The sequence below is a fragment of the Festucalex cinctus genome, chromosome 1 (genome assembly GCF_051991245.1).
Source record: "Festucalex cinctus isolate MCC-2025b chromosome 1, RoL_Fcin_1.0, whole genome shotgun sequence".
In the NCBI taxonomy this organism is placed as follows: Eukaryota; Metazoa; Chordata; class Actinopteri; order Syngnathiformes; family Syngnathidae; genus Festucalex; species Festucalex cinctus.
Window position 1 is genome coordinate 53,323,490 of NC_135411.1, and position 15,525 is coordinate 53,339,014.

The 15,525-nt window shown below is 40.5% G+C and overlaps 2 protein-coding genes across 5 annotated transcripts in view; both read left to right on the top strand.

The window, feature by feature from the left end:
• rundc3aa (RUN domain containing 3Aa) overlaps positions 1 to 2,180 on the top strand; it is a 30,726-nt gene extending 28,546 nt beyond the window's left edge. For both annotated transcript variants that reach the window (XM_077542205.1, XM_077542195.1), the window contains 3 exons: positions 525 to 638; positions 746 to 852; positions 1,701 to 2,180. In XM_077542205.1, coding sequence (XP_077398331.1) covers positions 525 to 638; positions 746 to 852; positions 1,701 to 1,843 — 364 coding nt within the window. In that variant the 3' untranslated portion in view covers positions 1,844 to 2,180. The remainder of the gene's footprint in view (positions 1 to 524; positions 639 to 745; positions 853 to 1,700) is intronic.
• A 1,284-nt stretch (positions 2,181 to 3,464) lies between these two features.
• On the top strand, positions 3,465 to 15,419 carry fam117aa (family with sequence similarity 117 member Aa). 3 transcript variants are annotated; one of them, XM_077496611.1, is made up of 9 exons: positions 3,465 to 3,706; positions 6,183 to 6,331; positions 11,115 to 11,210; positions 11,289 to 11,405; positions 12,864 to 12,980; positions 13,062 to 13,269; positions 13,345 to 13,420; positions 13,451 to 13,543; positions 14,568 to 15,419. In XM_077496611.1, exons 1-9 carry the CDS (start codon positions 3,604 to 3,606, stop codon positions 14,782 to 14,784), a joined length of 1,176 nt encoding a protein of 391 aa, XP_077352737.1. In that variant the 5' UTR covers positions 3,465 to 3,603; the 3' UTR covers positions 14,785 to 15,419. The 3 variants fall into 3 exon arrangements, with proteins under 3 accessions (XP_077352737.1, XP_077352653.1, XP_077352830.1); XM_077496527.1 differs by having other exon boundaries at positions 13,345 to 13,543; XM_077496704.1 differs by lacking the exons at positions 3,465 to 3,706; positions 6,183 to 6,331 and adding an exon at positions 9,223 to 9,526 and having other exon boundaries at positions 13,345 to 13,543.
• The last annotated feature ends 106 nt before the right edge of the window (positions 15,420 to 15,525 follow it).

The following is a 15,525-nucleotide window of genomic DNA, read 5'->3' on the forward strand; positions in this document are numbered from 1 at the left end:
TATCCTTTCATTTGTCATTGAGATGCCTCCAGAAACATCATTTTGACACAAGATGCATTGACATATGAATGTGTAAATCATACTTGCCCTTGGTTTCGAGTATGTTCTAATCACGCCATTGGATCAGCAGATTTTGAGAATTGACTCGGAGGGTGTGGGCTGGGGTCCATGCAGTTTTCAAGTCTGAGCCCCAGTCAATAGGGTGATCACCACAACCGAAATGTGAGAAGAGGAAGAGGGCCTTGCAGCAGCAACAGAAAATACCAGTTTTAAAGCTGCTCTCTGTAGGAATTGCCTAAATGTAGCCTAAAATGAGCCTTTTTTTATCTGACCATTTATGACAGAAACATTTTCAAATGAGGATTTTAACACCTTAGCTGTCCACAGTGGGTACTCCAGCATCCATATAACCTTTGTATATAGTCAAGTACCTCAGCTTTGAGGAACACACGGTACTGATATGATGGAGAAGGGTTTAGATTAGAAGATCACTATTGAATGACTATTTTCTATCTTTCCTTAAGCTCGTCCCTCATGCCCTGTGACTCTTCCCACCTTGGAAAAAACGTTTCCATCCCTGTCATCAACCAGTGGGCCACCATCACCGACCACCTGGGCGAAGTCAAACTTTTCCGCAGGTAATCACAATGGTAGCATATAACGGAATACAGTGAATTCATGCTAGCATAGTGACTAAGCCCTACTGCGAATAGCGAACCCGCAAGTAAATTTGTGGTTCCGACAGGAGGAGTTTCCACAGTTTTGAGCAACTTTCCACCGAGATCAGCCTCAACTCGGACTCTCAGAGGACAGATGAGAGGCAGAATGGAGACGCTGCCTGGACTTCGGGAGGTAGCGTATGAGTATGACATGCTGCTTATCACAATTATGTTTAGCTTCATTCATATTAACCCTATAAAGCTAAACGTATCATATTAAATACAAAACATTTTGAGCCCTCTATTTCATGAGTATAATATACTTCTCCGAATTTAAACCCTGATGTATATGATCTGACACATGCATTGCATGGATAATCCATTAGAGGGCAGTATCACCCAGCTGATGGCTTTTCAGCAACCTTGCAAAATTGCCCCAATTAAGAAAGGAGAGATGCCTATACTTAATAGTGGGAAATGTTCTTTCTAATTTTTTGGAAATACTAATATGTTTGATAGGTCTGTGTATTATATTTTTGACAGTTATAAATGTATGAATTTAAAGCACTGTGACCAAATGAATCAAATATCAAAAAATCAAGTCATATGTGGGTTGATTTAAAAAAAAAAAATAAAAATAAATGTTTATTTTTTTTCTCAAAAAGACCAATAAATCTATTTACAAAGAATCTCATATATTCAGGCTTTAGAGTTAACAATGCCAACACATGTTCACATAACTGGTAAATTACAGTATATGCAGTTAAATCCATGCAACTAGGTTGTAGTTAGGCACATTAGGAGGTGGATTGCCAATTACCACGTTTTTTTTAGTGCCATCTGGTGAATCTGGTGGGTCACTGCCCCACTTGGCCCCAGGCCAAGAACCATTGGTCATGAAAAAAAATGTGAAAATAAAAATTCCTCAAACGGCAACAAAACGGGGTTCTGACTGTAAAAAAAAAAAAAGAGCTAAAAATTCCGAGAACCTGATGTGGAACCGCAACCTTGTACAACTGCATGCTTACTGTGTCCTTTCAGGAAAGGACAATACGCCGTCCATGTTGGGCCTTTGCGGCTCTCTGGCCTCGCTGCCGAGCTCCAAGTCGCTGACCAGCCTCAAGTCCAGCGAGTGTCTGGTCAACATCAGCGCCGAGCCCAGCCCTGCACTCTCCCCCAGCTAGGAGAACCCCCCCCCTCCCTGCCCGCCCGCCCCTCCTTGCCTTCCAACTTCATCCCTCCCACCCGGACCAACCGCCAATGTCTCCGTGAATGTACAGCAGGAATTGTGGTCATTATTATCCTCGACTCGCTCTCTGTTTTCTCTCCTATATTTATTTGTCTTTCGGACATCACAACACCACAATTCACACGTCAATACTGGAAAACCAAAACACAGCAGCATTGGATGTGACGTGTCGCTTCCTATTTCAGCCTGTTTCCTTCTTTGTACGCTTCACACCTGAGATAATTAATACTATTACGATTGTTTTGTGTTGCAATAAATTGCCTTTTACATGATGATATGCTCCTGATTTATGTACAGGAATTTTGTTTAACTAATTGTGATATTACATTCAATAATTATATATGAACCGAATCTACCAAATGACAGAATAGACTCCCTACTTTTTGTCCCGTCCCGTTCTTTTATAATTGACAGTAGAAAAATGTAGGTTTGCCAAAATACAGCCATTTCTTCTATGGACTCTGAAACTGTTTATTTCGTATAAAATGGGGCAATGATGTCATCTACCGGTGGTTGGGCATCAGTAAAGTTGTTTCCAAGTTTGATATTTACAGTGGAGCATGCTCAGATTCGCCCCCATTTAGCACCGCTCTAAAAAATACAATTGACAAGTATACTTGTCAAAGGCAGTGTTAAAAGGAATCAGCAACTTGATGGCACAAGTGCTCTGGCTCCATCTAATGGCAAACAGTAAAAACCATTCCACAGGCCACTCTAGTAGGAACACCGAGACCGCATGTCAAATTAGTATGATCTGTATTCATTATGCTCAACCATAATCCAAAGGCAGACAAAACAGACTGGACATGTTGCAAGTTATTTGTAGGGCACGATATAAACATTTAATAAGCATTAATCACTATTTTTCCCATGAGAACCCAAATGTAATTTACGTTTTAAAAAATGCATTCATTTTCCATCGTTTAACTTTTTTATTTTGATGTTTTGGAAAAATATTTATTGGAATTTTAATCCCATTAAAATGTCACATAATTTGAAAATATATAAAATCTATTTGTTTCAGTAATTTTCTTACCTCACAGGCAAATGGCATCTAGTATTCAAATTAAGCTTTATTGTTTTAAATTTGTACTAATTGTCCTCATCCTCAAGGGGAAATTAAATATATTTTTGAAATATTGAATAAATTATCTCAAGGATTATTTCTAAAAAGTAAAACTTTTTGAAAAAAAATAGCTTTTAGTGTTTATTTTTCAAGTACATCATAACATTTGGACAGTTGCTTTTTGATGGTCTGTGACCATATTATATATACAATCTGTGTATTATGTACTTGAATGCTTAGCACAAACATGAACTTTCCCCCAATCAACTACATGTAGGTTGATTAGACTTGTCTGCATAGACGCACACAAAGGCCATACAATCGTAAAAGAAAAAGAAGTGGGTTGGACCTCCAAACTTTTTAGGGGTGTAGATGACGACCAATAGGAGCTAGTTTTTCTTGCACCAACCAACCAGATGCCAGACGACCCAAAACTTTTGCATGGTGTCGCGACTCTTGTTGTCACTTGTGTTGGGAGCAAGTAGACTTCACACCACAAGAGGAAAAGAAAACATCTGACAGTAAACTACCATGGGACTTTGAGAGCATCAGTGCGCGTGAACAGAAGAGAAGTGCGTGCGCGTGCTCGTGTGCATGTGCGAGTGAATTCATTGGACTTTGTGTGAGGGATGTCGGGCCGAAGTGGAGCAGCTCCTCGCGGGTGCAGCAACTCCAACGTGCCGCTGCTGCCCCTTCGGGCCACGGTGCCCTACCAGCTGCTCCTCAAGACTGGTAAAAAAACACACGTACACACACACACACACACTTAATCTCTTCATAAATATGCATTAATATTTCGCTGTAAAATGTTAGGAATGAGATGCAAAATAACTGATGAAACAAAGAAACTGGAAAAATGCCTCAGTTATACCAAACAAAAATAATTAAATAATTTAAATTTTGTTATTGAAGCGGCTAGAAGGATTATTATAATATAGATTTCATCACTGTCCGATTACAATTTTGCACTAGTTAGTTAGGCCTACATGTGTTTACGTATACCACTTTTACAGCTATAGTTTTCTTCCAATATACACATCGTCTGTATCACGATACAATCGATATCAATGTAATTAAAGTACATGTTGTAATCACATTGTGAGTTATGCTGTCATTTGCAGTTTGATATCGTACAATTTCTGTATTGTGATGAAATCTAATGCGTCATTGGAAAATTATTGAGAAGTAATTACATCCTATGAATACAAATTCCCACCCGGGGCCCTTAAGAGATATCATGATGTATCAGCCGTGTTTTTTTGTCCAATGTTTCTCGCAGTGGCTTTCGGCATTATAGGAACATCGCAATAGTAACTTGTAATGATCTACAGTGCAATTCCCACCTAAAATATATATCATAAGATATTGTCTATGATTTAATTCCACTATATCATGCAATTGATATATTGGAATACTATTTGTATCAGCCAATGGCGCCACCAAGGCCAACCCTACAAATACTCTAGCGACCCCTATAAATTTAGTTGGCGAGTAACATTTGGAAAATTTTAACTGCACTGTTACTACTCTGCAGTCTGCACATTATTTAGATTATTAGTAACCAAACTATATTAGGAGACATTTAAGTCTTTCTACTGTCCGGTTGAGTCAACACTTTAATGATATCCTGAAATGATGGCTTTGGTTTAAGTGTCCCCATCTGGCCATCCCTATGAAAAATTTCCAAAAATTAGGGGAAACATATAGAGATAATGTTGTATCATGAATTACTTTGTGATTGCCACCACAATGAGATAACGTGATGGTGTGGACCATAGATTTCTTGCACTATATTGCACTATATTGGACAAGATCCCGGCCCGGATACAAGCGTCCGAAATGAGTTTCCTCCGCAGGGTGTCCTCCGCGTCGAGAGGAACCAATTGAGGTGGCTCGGGCATCTGTTTCGGATGCCTCCTGGACGCCTCCCGGGGGAGGTGTTCCAGGCATGCCCCACCAGCGGGAGGCCCCCGGGTACTGTATCGGGTATTTTGGATAGTCACGTGATCATCGTGGCATATCGCGTATACGTAAAGTACACGTTGAATGAATGACAACAAAGAACTCACAGGGAATTATTGCGTCCTACGGCGGACATCAAAGGTTGAATTGTGCCTTACAACAAAGAAGCACTTCTTCAAAAGCAGTACAGCCATGGAGGACGCGCCAAAGATTTGTTTCCAACCGAAAGCCGGATAAATCTGGCAGCTCCAGCCGCCGGCGTGTAGAAATGGATGGTAAACATCCGGGTAACTTTTACTCTGCTAGGCTAAGTTACATGTCGTGTGCTAAGCACGCTTTAGCCCACATTAAGAGGCCACCCCCACACCGAATGACATGCTGACGATTTTGCTCTGAACAGAATTGGGGCAGTATTTTGGATCGAAGACGGTCTTTATCTTGCAGCAAACTCCCATTGAAATGAGCGAAAGCGGCGTCTGTTTACGCACGGGATACGTCATCACGATCACATGACCAGGATAATGGCGTTCGCCACAGTATGTTCGTATTTTGATACTTAAATCGGTTTAAAAGAAAATTCAGGGAATAAGATGCCAGAGATATTTGCACTTTTATTCTTTGTACACAATGCCTAATGCAATATTGGAAAATGAGTTATAAGTGTTGTATCGCTTAAAGGAAGCATTGGTATTTTTTATTGCACTACATTTCAACAAACAATACCTATATGTAAACACTTTTCAGTGTAAAATTACATTTCTGAAACTCTGAGAGAATAAATGACAAATAAAGAAAAGCATATTATGACCTCATCTCCAATTTTTGCTGTCATTTCTTCTCTTGACATGACTCGCTCTCAATCCACCGAGTGACTCTCGCTGCAAGGTGCACCGTTTTGTTATTAAGGTAGCATAATCAAGCCTTAACCATGTGTTTTCCCCCTGGTGGTTGGCTGACTACTGATTGAGAAAGGGCTTGATTAAATATGCAGCTGAGTCTGTTTTTAAAATGTAAATATCATTGATGATCAGGGTTATTTAGTCATGGCAGTCAAAATTGAAGAAAATGGTGATTAACGCTGCGTCACACAGGATGCTTTGTGCTTTGCGTGTGGTGCTTCATGTGGGTTGGCCAAGTTCACAAATGTGTGTTGAACATCTGGGATCAATTTAGTAAATAACTTCGTCTTAAGAGTCTTTTCATGCTTTTTTTTCTGTCTCTCTCCATCCCCCGAAAAAAAAAAAAGCTGAGCGGACCTCGGCCCGCCCGCCCAAGCCCACCATGCGGCGGACCCTCTCTTTGGATGCCATCCTAGCACCGTACCTGCAGGGGCAGTGGCCCAAAGAGCCCAAAGAGGGCCCGGCTGGGACCTGTGTCTGTGATAAGGCCACACAGGTGAGTGTCACTACAGCTGGTTTTACGAAAAATGGAAAATTCACTCCCCGAAACCTTAGCATCATGAAATGTGGTGACATGTCTGTCATGGGGAGACCCGCAAAAAAAGTCTCAGTTAGCCATACCTGAAATGACACAGGAAGTCTGCCAGTTCGGTTTGAAGCGACCATTTTATTCTCATTTTGGTAGGAGCTTATCTGTAAGGAATTGGGCTTTGGAAGCTTAAGGGCCACTCACTCACTCAGGATCAAATGTAAAAAAAAAAAAAAAAAAAAAAAAAGTGTCATGAAGTCAGGACTGAAAACTCACAGAAAGTTTTCCATTTTGTTTTTAAGTGAACATTATTTTGCTGAATTTGTTCATTTCTGACTCCCCATAAAAAATGACAGTTTTAAAAATTCAGCCCCAGTTTCGTTTAGCAAGATGATATTGGGAAGGCATGTTGACCATGTTTAGGCCCGCGAAAAAGTCATTCCTGAAAAGACGCAGGAATCTGACATTTTGGTTTGAGGTGATGAATTTATGTTCATTTTGGCCACTTCTGATTTGCTATAAATATGAAAATCTTTTGAAAATTCTGCCTCTTAAGCCAGTTTCACTTATAAACATGAAATTGGGTAGGCCTGCCTACCACGAGTTTTACCACGAGCCTACCACAAGTTTTGGTTGGAATTTTTCCATAAATAGACCCACAAAACAGTCTCAAGAAACCGTGTCTAAAAAGACTCAGGACATCTGCCATTTTGGTTTGAGGCAACAACTGTTGCAAAGTTACATCATTTAGCCATTCGCAGGGGTTCTTCAAAGACAAGCTCATCCTTTCTATCCACATTTGTTCCAATTGCTACCAAAGCCACAAATATAAAAAAAATAAAAATAAAATAAAGAAAATAAACATTCAAAACAGAATCAACATGCCAGTCAGGTTATGTAATGTGACACTCAGAGAAATTGTGTAGTGTTTGGCTTGCAGGTGTTTTTTACACACACGCGCTAACCAACTGAAAATTGATGGTTTTTGTGTGTGTGTGTCACACTCAAGCATGCATCAAAATGGTGCACAAAACCCCACCCGCCCACACTCCCTTCTTGCCACCCGAGCCCGAGGAGCTTCACCAAGCTCCTCCAAGGTTTCTGGGCTCCTGACACAGTTTAAAGGCGAGCGAACCCCTCGGCCTCCATTGTGAGGAGCGGCAGACCCCTCCTGACCTCATTATACGCACACCCCATCCCCCTCCATACACGCACCCCCACAAACACACACCAGTCAGCGTCTGCCGCCCAACCACCCCCAGCCCCATGGCATCCCATCATACAACTTATTGTTGCCCCGATTTCATCCTTGACTCGCTTTCTTTGCAAACCGTATCTTTGGACTTGATTATTTTAGCATTATGTGAGACTCAGATGCTTGTTAATTGACACATCTTTTAAAACAAACTTTAAAAAAACATGGAAAAGATGTAGAAAAATGTGGCTTTTAATATTACTTCAGAAGGTGGAAAATTACCTGCAAGTTGATTTTGTTGCCCGCTTTTTGCGTCAGTGACATTTACAGCGGACAGCAACATGGAAGCTGATGTAAAAGTGCTGACTTTACAGGTAGTAGGACGAGGGCTTTTGATATTAAATCCACGGGTGGAAAATTTGCAGACTCATGTTTTTATATGCTTTGTGTTGAAGGTGTTTATACAGAACCGGGGGGTGGTGGTGGCGGGTGTTATATAGACAGTGTAAAAGGGGCTTCTGATACTCCCTCAGAAGTTTGAAAATTACTAGCTTGACTTTGTACAGAACAGATCATTGAAATTGGCGGACAAATACTGTCATTAAGATTTATGTAAAGTGACCATCAATATGTGAATATAAATATTTCTTCTTAATTCAACATAACATGTAGAAGAGTGTTGTTAAAAACCCTGCCAAATGGAACTGATTAATATAATAAAATGAGACATAAAAATAGTTCTCTCTGCTCTCAAATGCTTTGGGCATGTCCTGATATTCTGAAACAACGCCCATTGTTAACTCTCACGCAAATGCTACTACAACCGATAAAAATGGATGTGACTTTGTCTAGCATCTTTCTTAAGTCTCCACAATGAGTGGTTTAATTAAATCCACTCAAAGGTTCTGGTGGCTATATCCCACCTCGTCCTTTATCCTGCCATGACAACGAAGTGCTCAAAAGCGGCCACCCCAGTGCGAACAGTACCTCATTTTTCCACCTTCTTTACTTAATGTGTGCACACTCATGCCCAAAAATGGGGCACTCTAAAGCAGGGGTCTCCAAGTTAGGTCCTCGAGAGCCCCTATCCAGCCTGTTTTCCATGTCTCCGTCCTTCAGTACAGCTGAATCTAATGATCAGCTAATCAGCAAGCTGTGCAGAAGCCTGATAACGATCCCGATCATGAATCAGGTGTGTTAGTGGAGAGAAACGTGGAAAACAGGCTTGATAGGGGCTCTTGAGGACCGAACTTGGAGACCCCTGCTCAAGTGACCAGGCAAACAGAACATTCGAAGGGAAGGTGCATTTTCGGGGTGGAGGCATAGCTAGCTAGCTAACTTCACATCACAATTGCGCCAGATAACCGCTGATGCCAGCCAAGATATGTTCTTATACAGCGGGGAGGGGCGCCTTATGCCATTTTAGCTTCGCACAAAACAATCATGAAAACAGAAATGGTGAAAAGAAGTTTAACTATGTATTGCAGTTTCTCTTCAAACATGTGGATTAGAAACAAATCTGTGAATTCACCTTCCAGGGTCTTTAATAAGCAGTGTAACTAAAGGTGACGTCTGATACTACCGCTTGTCAAAAATGTACTCTAGTATTGCTTAATTACTACATGTAGCATGGCAGTGCCATTTTGGTGGTCTTTTTATAGCTGGGTGTCTCATGATCCCCCTGCTGGCAGAGGGTGCGAGGTGTCAGGGTGACGGCTGTAACTTTATCCAGGAAAGTCATGGTATGACTCACCCAGACTTATTTAGCCACTGGACGCGACGTCCAGGACGACGACAGCCCTTTTCTCTTTTGTGTGTTGTGACGGCGACTAAGTGAAGGTGGGACACTGACTTGAGTCTGCTAGGTTTCCACAGCGGGGGTCGGAACCAGGAGAGTTGCAACTTGGGGGTCAGTGATGGACAGCAGAGTGCCTGCTAGAAGATCGAGAGTCCATGTGAAGAAAACGGTAGTGTGTGCGTGTGTATGTGTGAGGTGCTGAATGCCAATGGTTGCATGCTTGCGTCTATTCATAGAGGTGCTGGTGATGTTGTCTCCACTGTACCGTGAGAGGAAGTGGTTCTGTTGAGTGGTTCCTGTAGTGTTCCTCTGTGCAGGTGCATCCTGGCAGGTGGACCACACACACCTGTTTTGTTTGTTTGTCATGCTTGTTGGAAGCATGAAAGCTTCCGTTTTTTTTTTTTTTTTTTTTTAGGATTGCCTTGGAGCAACTATACAATGAAATGCCTTCATGTTTTGTGCATTGGATGATACTCTACCTCCCTTTTTATTTAGTCAGTCAGTTATTTGTCAGTTAGTATGTCAGTCACTGACTTTGTGAGTTTGAGAAGTCATTCAATTAGTTAATTAGGGGGTAAGCTAACCTGGTAGTTAATTACTCAGGCAGTCAATCAGAGTAGTCATATAATTAGTCAGTCAGTTACTCAATGACTTCAATCAATCAATCATCCAGTAAGTCATTCAGTAGCTGTCTAGCTAGCAGTCAGATACTTATTAGTGTTGTTCTGATACTGTTTTTTGGCTCCCGATACCGATACCCAGCTTTGCAGTATCGGCCGATACCGATACCATACCGATACTTAAGGTTATTTTCGTCAACATGAAAAAGCTGTCCTGCCATTGGTTTAGAGCATTCAAGGGCCAATAGGATATCTTAGATCAGCATGCAGTGAACATGTCACATATCAGTGAATGTCGTGCATGAGCAAGACACAAGATGCTTCATCCAAAATCCTATATTAGCGTTGGAATTAATGGTATCGGCATGTTACTTCTGAGTAGTCACCGATACCGATACCACTGTTTTAATGCAGTATCGGCACCTCTGCCGATACCAGTATCGGTATCGGAACAACACTACTTATAACTGACTTCAAGAGTCAGTTCATTAGTTAGTTATTAGTCAGTCAGTCAGTTAGTCAGTTTTGTAGTAGATTTGTTTGTCAGTTAATCAGTCAGTCAGTGAGTCTAAGAGTCAGTCAGTTTCTTAATTATTAGTAATCATTCAACCAAGTGAGACAGTTGTTAGCCAGTCAGGTACGGTAATAAAATCTGTTATGCTCCAGTCAGATGCAAGTTGAGTGTTCCATCCATCCATCCATCCATCCATTTTCTTAACCAGGAGTGCTGGAGCCTATCCCAGCCGCCTTCGGGCAGTAGGCAGGGTACATCCTGAACTGGTTGCCAGTCAATCGCAGGGCACACAGAGACGAACTTAAGTGTTTCATGCAGCAGTGAATTAGTTACTCAATGAGCGTTTATTCAATCAGTCAGTAAGTCAGTTAGTCTGTTAGTACGTTATTTAGTCAGTTACTTAGTAAATCAGTCAGTCTGTAGCATAATTATTCAGTCAATTGTTTACTTAGTCAGTCAATGAGTAAGTTAGTCAATTACTTAGGAAATCAGGTAGTCGGTTATCACGAAGTTATCAGCCAGTTACTTGGTGGAGGTTTTGCTGTGCTGTAAAATAAAATGCATGATCGTTCCCTGTCATTTTTCTGTGTCTTTTGTCTTCCATTTTGTTATGGTGCATTCAGACACCATCTTGTTGGGCTGAGGAAACGCAGGCCAGGAGAAGTATTGGTGGTCACAAGCGTTCAGCATCGTGGGGCAGCGCCGAGCACCTCAAAGAGGCAAGCATCTTCATCATTTCTTCTTCTTCTTCTTCTTCTTCTTCTTCATGTTCCTCTTTATCATTAAACTGCCCCCAGGTAGCCAAGCTGAGGCAGCAGCTGCAGAAGCGATCCCGCCATGCTCCTCCCTCCGTGGCAGGGTACGAATCACCTCACCACCAGCTGACCGCAGGCCACGCCGCGAGCGTCGGCCAGGTAAAACTGCTGAGGCCATCTTTGGTTCTTCTCTGTATAGGAACTAGACTAGACATGGGCCTACAATGCTTTTTTTTTTTTAAATTTTTTTAAATTTTTTGTTACCTAGCCTCCATGCTCAGGTCACAGTTCTGTCTGGTAGAACAGTCATGCTTTTCTGCCATTTTGTGGTATCTAATTGTAAACTTTTTTTTTTTTGTGGTGGATGTCAGTTACTTTTATGGGTTTTTAATACAACATTTGTGGGAATAGTCGATATTCGTAAGGAAACACTGTTGTCACTTTTTGAACTTTTGGAGGACCAAGGAGTGGTTGGGCAGCTGGAGCTGTCGTCTAAATTCAGTTCTGAGGTCTTTGTCAGGGTCAGAACAAAAACCCGGCTAGTGGAGTAACACTTTGTAGAAAACTTTGCAGGCGGGGGCATATCTGACTGGAATCTTTTTGTTCCAGGAACTACAAAAAGGTCCTGGAAAATGCACCTTTAGAAAGTCATAATCCTATAAACAAATACATTAGAAAATAATTATAAAATAAATGTAATAAATATGCAAACATAATATAATGAATAAAATACATTACAATTTTTAAATACATATTTATTTTTTTAAATAACAAACAAAATACAAAAAAAAAATACAATGTAAACATTTTCAACATAACGCTAAATATTTTGAAAATGAAGCTCAAAAGACCTTAACCCTAAAAATAAACATACATTTACCGTAATTTCGGGACTATAGAGCACACCTGATTATAAGCCGCAGCCAGTACATTTCTGAAGGAAAAAGCATTTTGTACATACATAACCTGACTATAAGCCGCATGTGCCCACATTGAAACATGAGATATTTACAAAGAAAGACGGTACACAGAAAGAGGTTTCAAAGGTTTAATAATATACATTACTTTTCTTTTCAAAGAGTGCCTGTGATGTGGCAGTAGCACAGCAGCAATACGGTAGTAACTAACAGGGCTGGTTAAAAATAAAATACCGGTAAAAGTCACTGAGGCTTCTTGTATTTTCCATGATGAGTGTCTGTTCATGCTTATTTTATTCATGCACAAAGCACAAAGTTACATTAAACTTACGTCTTCCTCGACACATATATTCCACCTGTCTCACTCTTACTTTTTTTGCTCGAGTACCCCTGTTGGCCGTTAGAAAAAAAAAAGCATAAATTAGCCGCATCATTGTATAAGCCACAGGGTTGAAAGCGTGTGACAAAAGTCGCTCTTTATAGTCCGGAAATTACGGTAAAATAAAACAAATACTAAAAATAAACAGAATATATGCACAGCTCTCGGGCAGTTGGTGGAGGTGCTTTGCGGACGGATTATTTTTCAAGATGATACACATGCATCTGAAAATTTCATCAAGGTCGAGGAAATAGCTGGAAACCTAATGTGGAGAATGAATGTATGACCATGAAATTGTTGTGTGGGTGTTTTTTGTTCCAGATGTCACCCCTGGTGCCGCTGAGCAGACTGGCCTCGCGTCTACGGCGTAGCGTCGAGGGCCTCAACTTGGAGCTGGAGGAGGTGTTTGTGTCGGAAAAGCGCGACGACCAGCATGAGGTTCAGATCGGGATCAGTTGCCGTGAAAATGGGGATTCTTGGAGTAGAGGGAAATCAAAAAGGCCTTGCTTTGTGTTGCAGCTTTTGGACATCCCGGACGGACACAGGGCTCCCGTTCCGGTCCGAAGGTGCAGCAGCGGCTCCCAGAGCGAGTCCTCACCGGGGCCCTTGGATCTTGCCCTGCTGTCTCCTTCTCAGTCGCCGTGCACCTTGGATCCTTCCTTACTGTCTCCGTCCACCTCACCCTCGCCTTTGAACCCTTCGCTCTTCTCCCCTTCCCAATCACCAGGTCAGGTTGGCGCTTTCATGGGTTTATCTTAATATTTTTCAGAAGTACTAACCAGCATTTATGTCCATGTAACAGACGCGACTTCTCGTGAGGTCTTTTGTCCATCTCCTTCCACGCTTTTCCCTTCATATGCAGTGGATCCTCCTGCGTTGCCACCATGCGCGTCGTCGTCCTCCTCGCCGCCACTGCGGCTGCCGTGTCCTGACCAAAGATTGTCCTTCCAGCGGCCACCTCCAGAAGGTTGCGAGCCGCTTCAAGTGTGCCAGGACACAATGTGAGTTCCCTTTCCTATATGTTATACAATGTAAACGTTGGAGAAAGGTGGGGTTTGATATAAAAATGGTTGACCATTTGTCATTCAAATACCTAAGAACAGCTTACAAATTGGGAGGTTTGATGCTTAAAAATGTTGAAAAATTTTGTCAAATCTGTGTGGTTTGAAATTAAAATGTAATGGTTCAGATAAGGTTATTATAGGTAACAGAAACAAAATAACTAAAACTAAAATTGAAAAACACAAAAAACAAAACAAAAATGCTTTAAAAAAAATAGAAACTTATAAAATAACTAAAACTAAAATTGAAAAACACAAAAAAACGAAAAAGCTTTAAAAAAAATAGAAACTTATAAAATAACTAAAACTAAAATTGAAAAACTAAAAAAAAAAATAGAAACTTATAAAAAAACTAAAATATAAAAATGAAAATGCTTTAAAAAAAAATTAAAATTAATTGACAATACATATTGCGTTCATAAAACTAACTGAAAATAGCTATTATTAAAGCAAACATGTCCTTAGTTTTCAATTAATATATATGAGCTTTTGGGGTTCATTTTCGATGTATTTATTTGTATGGCTGTACAGAAGAAGGAAGTTCAATCGTTTGAGAATTATTTGTAGTTAATAGTTTATTTTACTTTATTGCACAATATTTAGTGTCCTTTGCCCCTCCCCGTTTTGTACTCAACAAATACTACATTTGAATAAACCGAAATCTATTTCTTAAAACTACCTCATAAAAAAACAAAACTGAAATGAAACATTTTTGAAAAAATAAAAACTAACAAACGTGCTCTAAAAATTAACTGAATTAAAAAAAAAAAAAAAGTCAAAATGAAATAATTAAAGAACATAATGGTACAATCTGACATTGAAAATGTCTGAGAATAATGGAACAATGTGCAGTTTGATGTTAAAATGGTTAAGTACAGTGTAAAAAACATTGTGTGGTGCGATATTTAAATGTTTAAGAACAATGGACAAATTGTGCGCTTTGACACTATATCTTTCACTGCAGATTGGCCTTTTCGGACGAGTCTGTCCACCTCCAGCCGTCCTGTCCCGACCTCAACAAGGTGAACTTCACCCCGCATGGTGGCTCTGCTTTCTGCCCCGTCAGCCTCCTCAAGCCCCTCCTGCCCTCCATGGACCTGCTCTTCCGCGGCTTGTCCGTCTCACCCGTCACCGGCTGCCCGGGCCAGGCATCTCCCACCAGGCAGCTGGGCATGCAGTAAGGGTGACGACTGCCTCACTGGGCTAAACCGCTCTGAGTTTACTTGGGGAGTTTACTGCCTCGTCACTGTAGCCTTGATCCTGGAATTGTGACTGAATACCAAAATGTTTTGTGAGTTTGTTACTGTATTATTTTTATGTTTATGAATGGCTACTTTTCTACCAAGTCCTTACTAAGAAGGTTTAAAGTATATTTTTGTAGCTTTCTTAAAACATCTGTGATGCTATTTGTATCAGGCAGGATAAATAATTTCATTTTTAGGTTTCTACTGTGTCCAACATTAGAAACAGGAAGCTTTAATTGCCCACTGAAGTTTTCTTTCTATTCAAAATATTGCAAATGCAAGATTGTTAAATTGAATTTTTATTTATGTAGAATTGTTTCTCATTCAACCATGCCCATGTTTCTATACTGTGGCTAGAAAGCTTTCCGTTTTATTCTCTGTGATGATCATTTTTGCCTTAATGTCCTTGTACAGTTGTGTTCATTAGTGTACATATCCTGGTAAAATTAATGAATAACAATAGCATTCTTTAAAGAAAAGATCAGGCAAAGCATGTTAACTTGACTTAATGAATTTCAAATTTTACTACAAGGTGGTTCATAATAACAATAAAGAAAATATTGAGATGGTCATTAGTCAGTTGTATTTTCCAAAGAAAATGTCCTAATTCACACATTCTGCTTGGATGCATAAACTTCTCAGCACAACGATGCAGTATAAAGATTAACCAGTGACTGA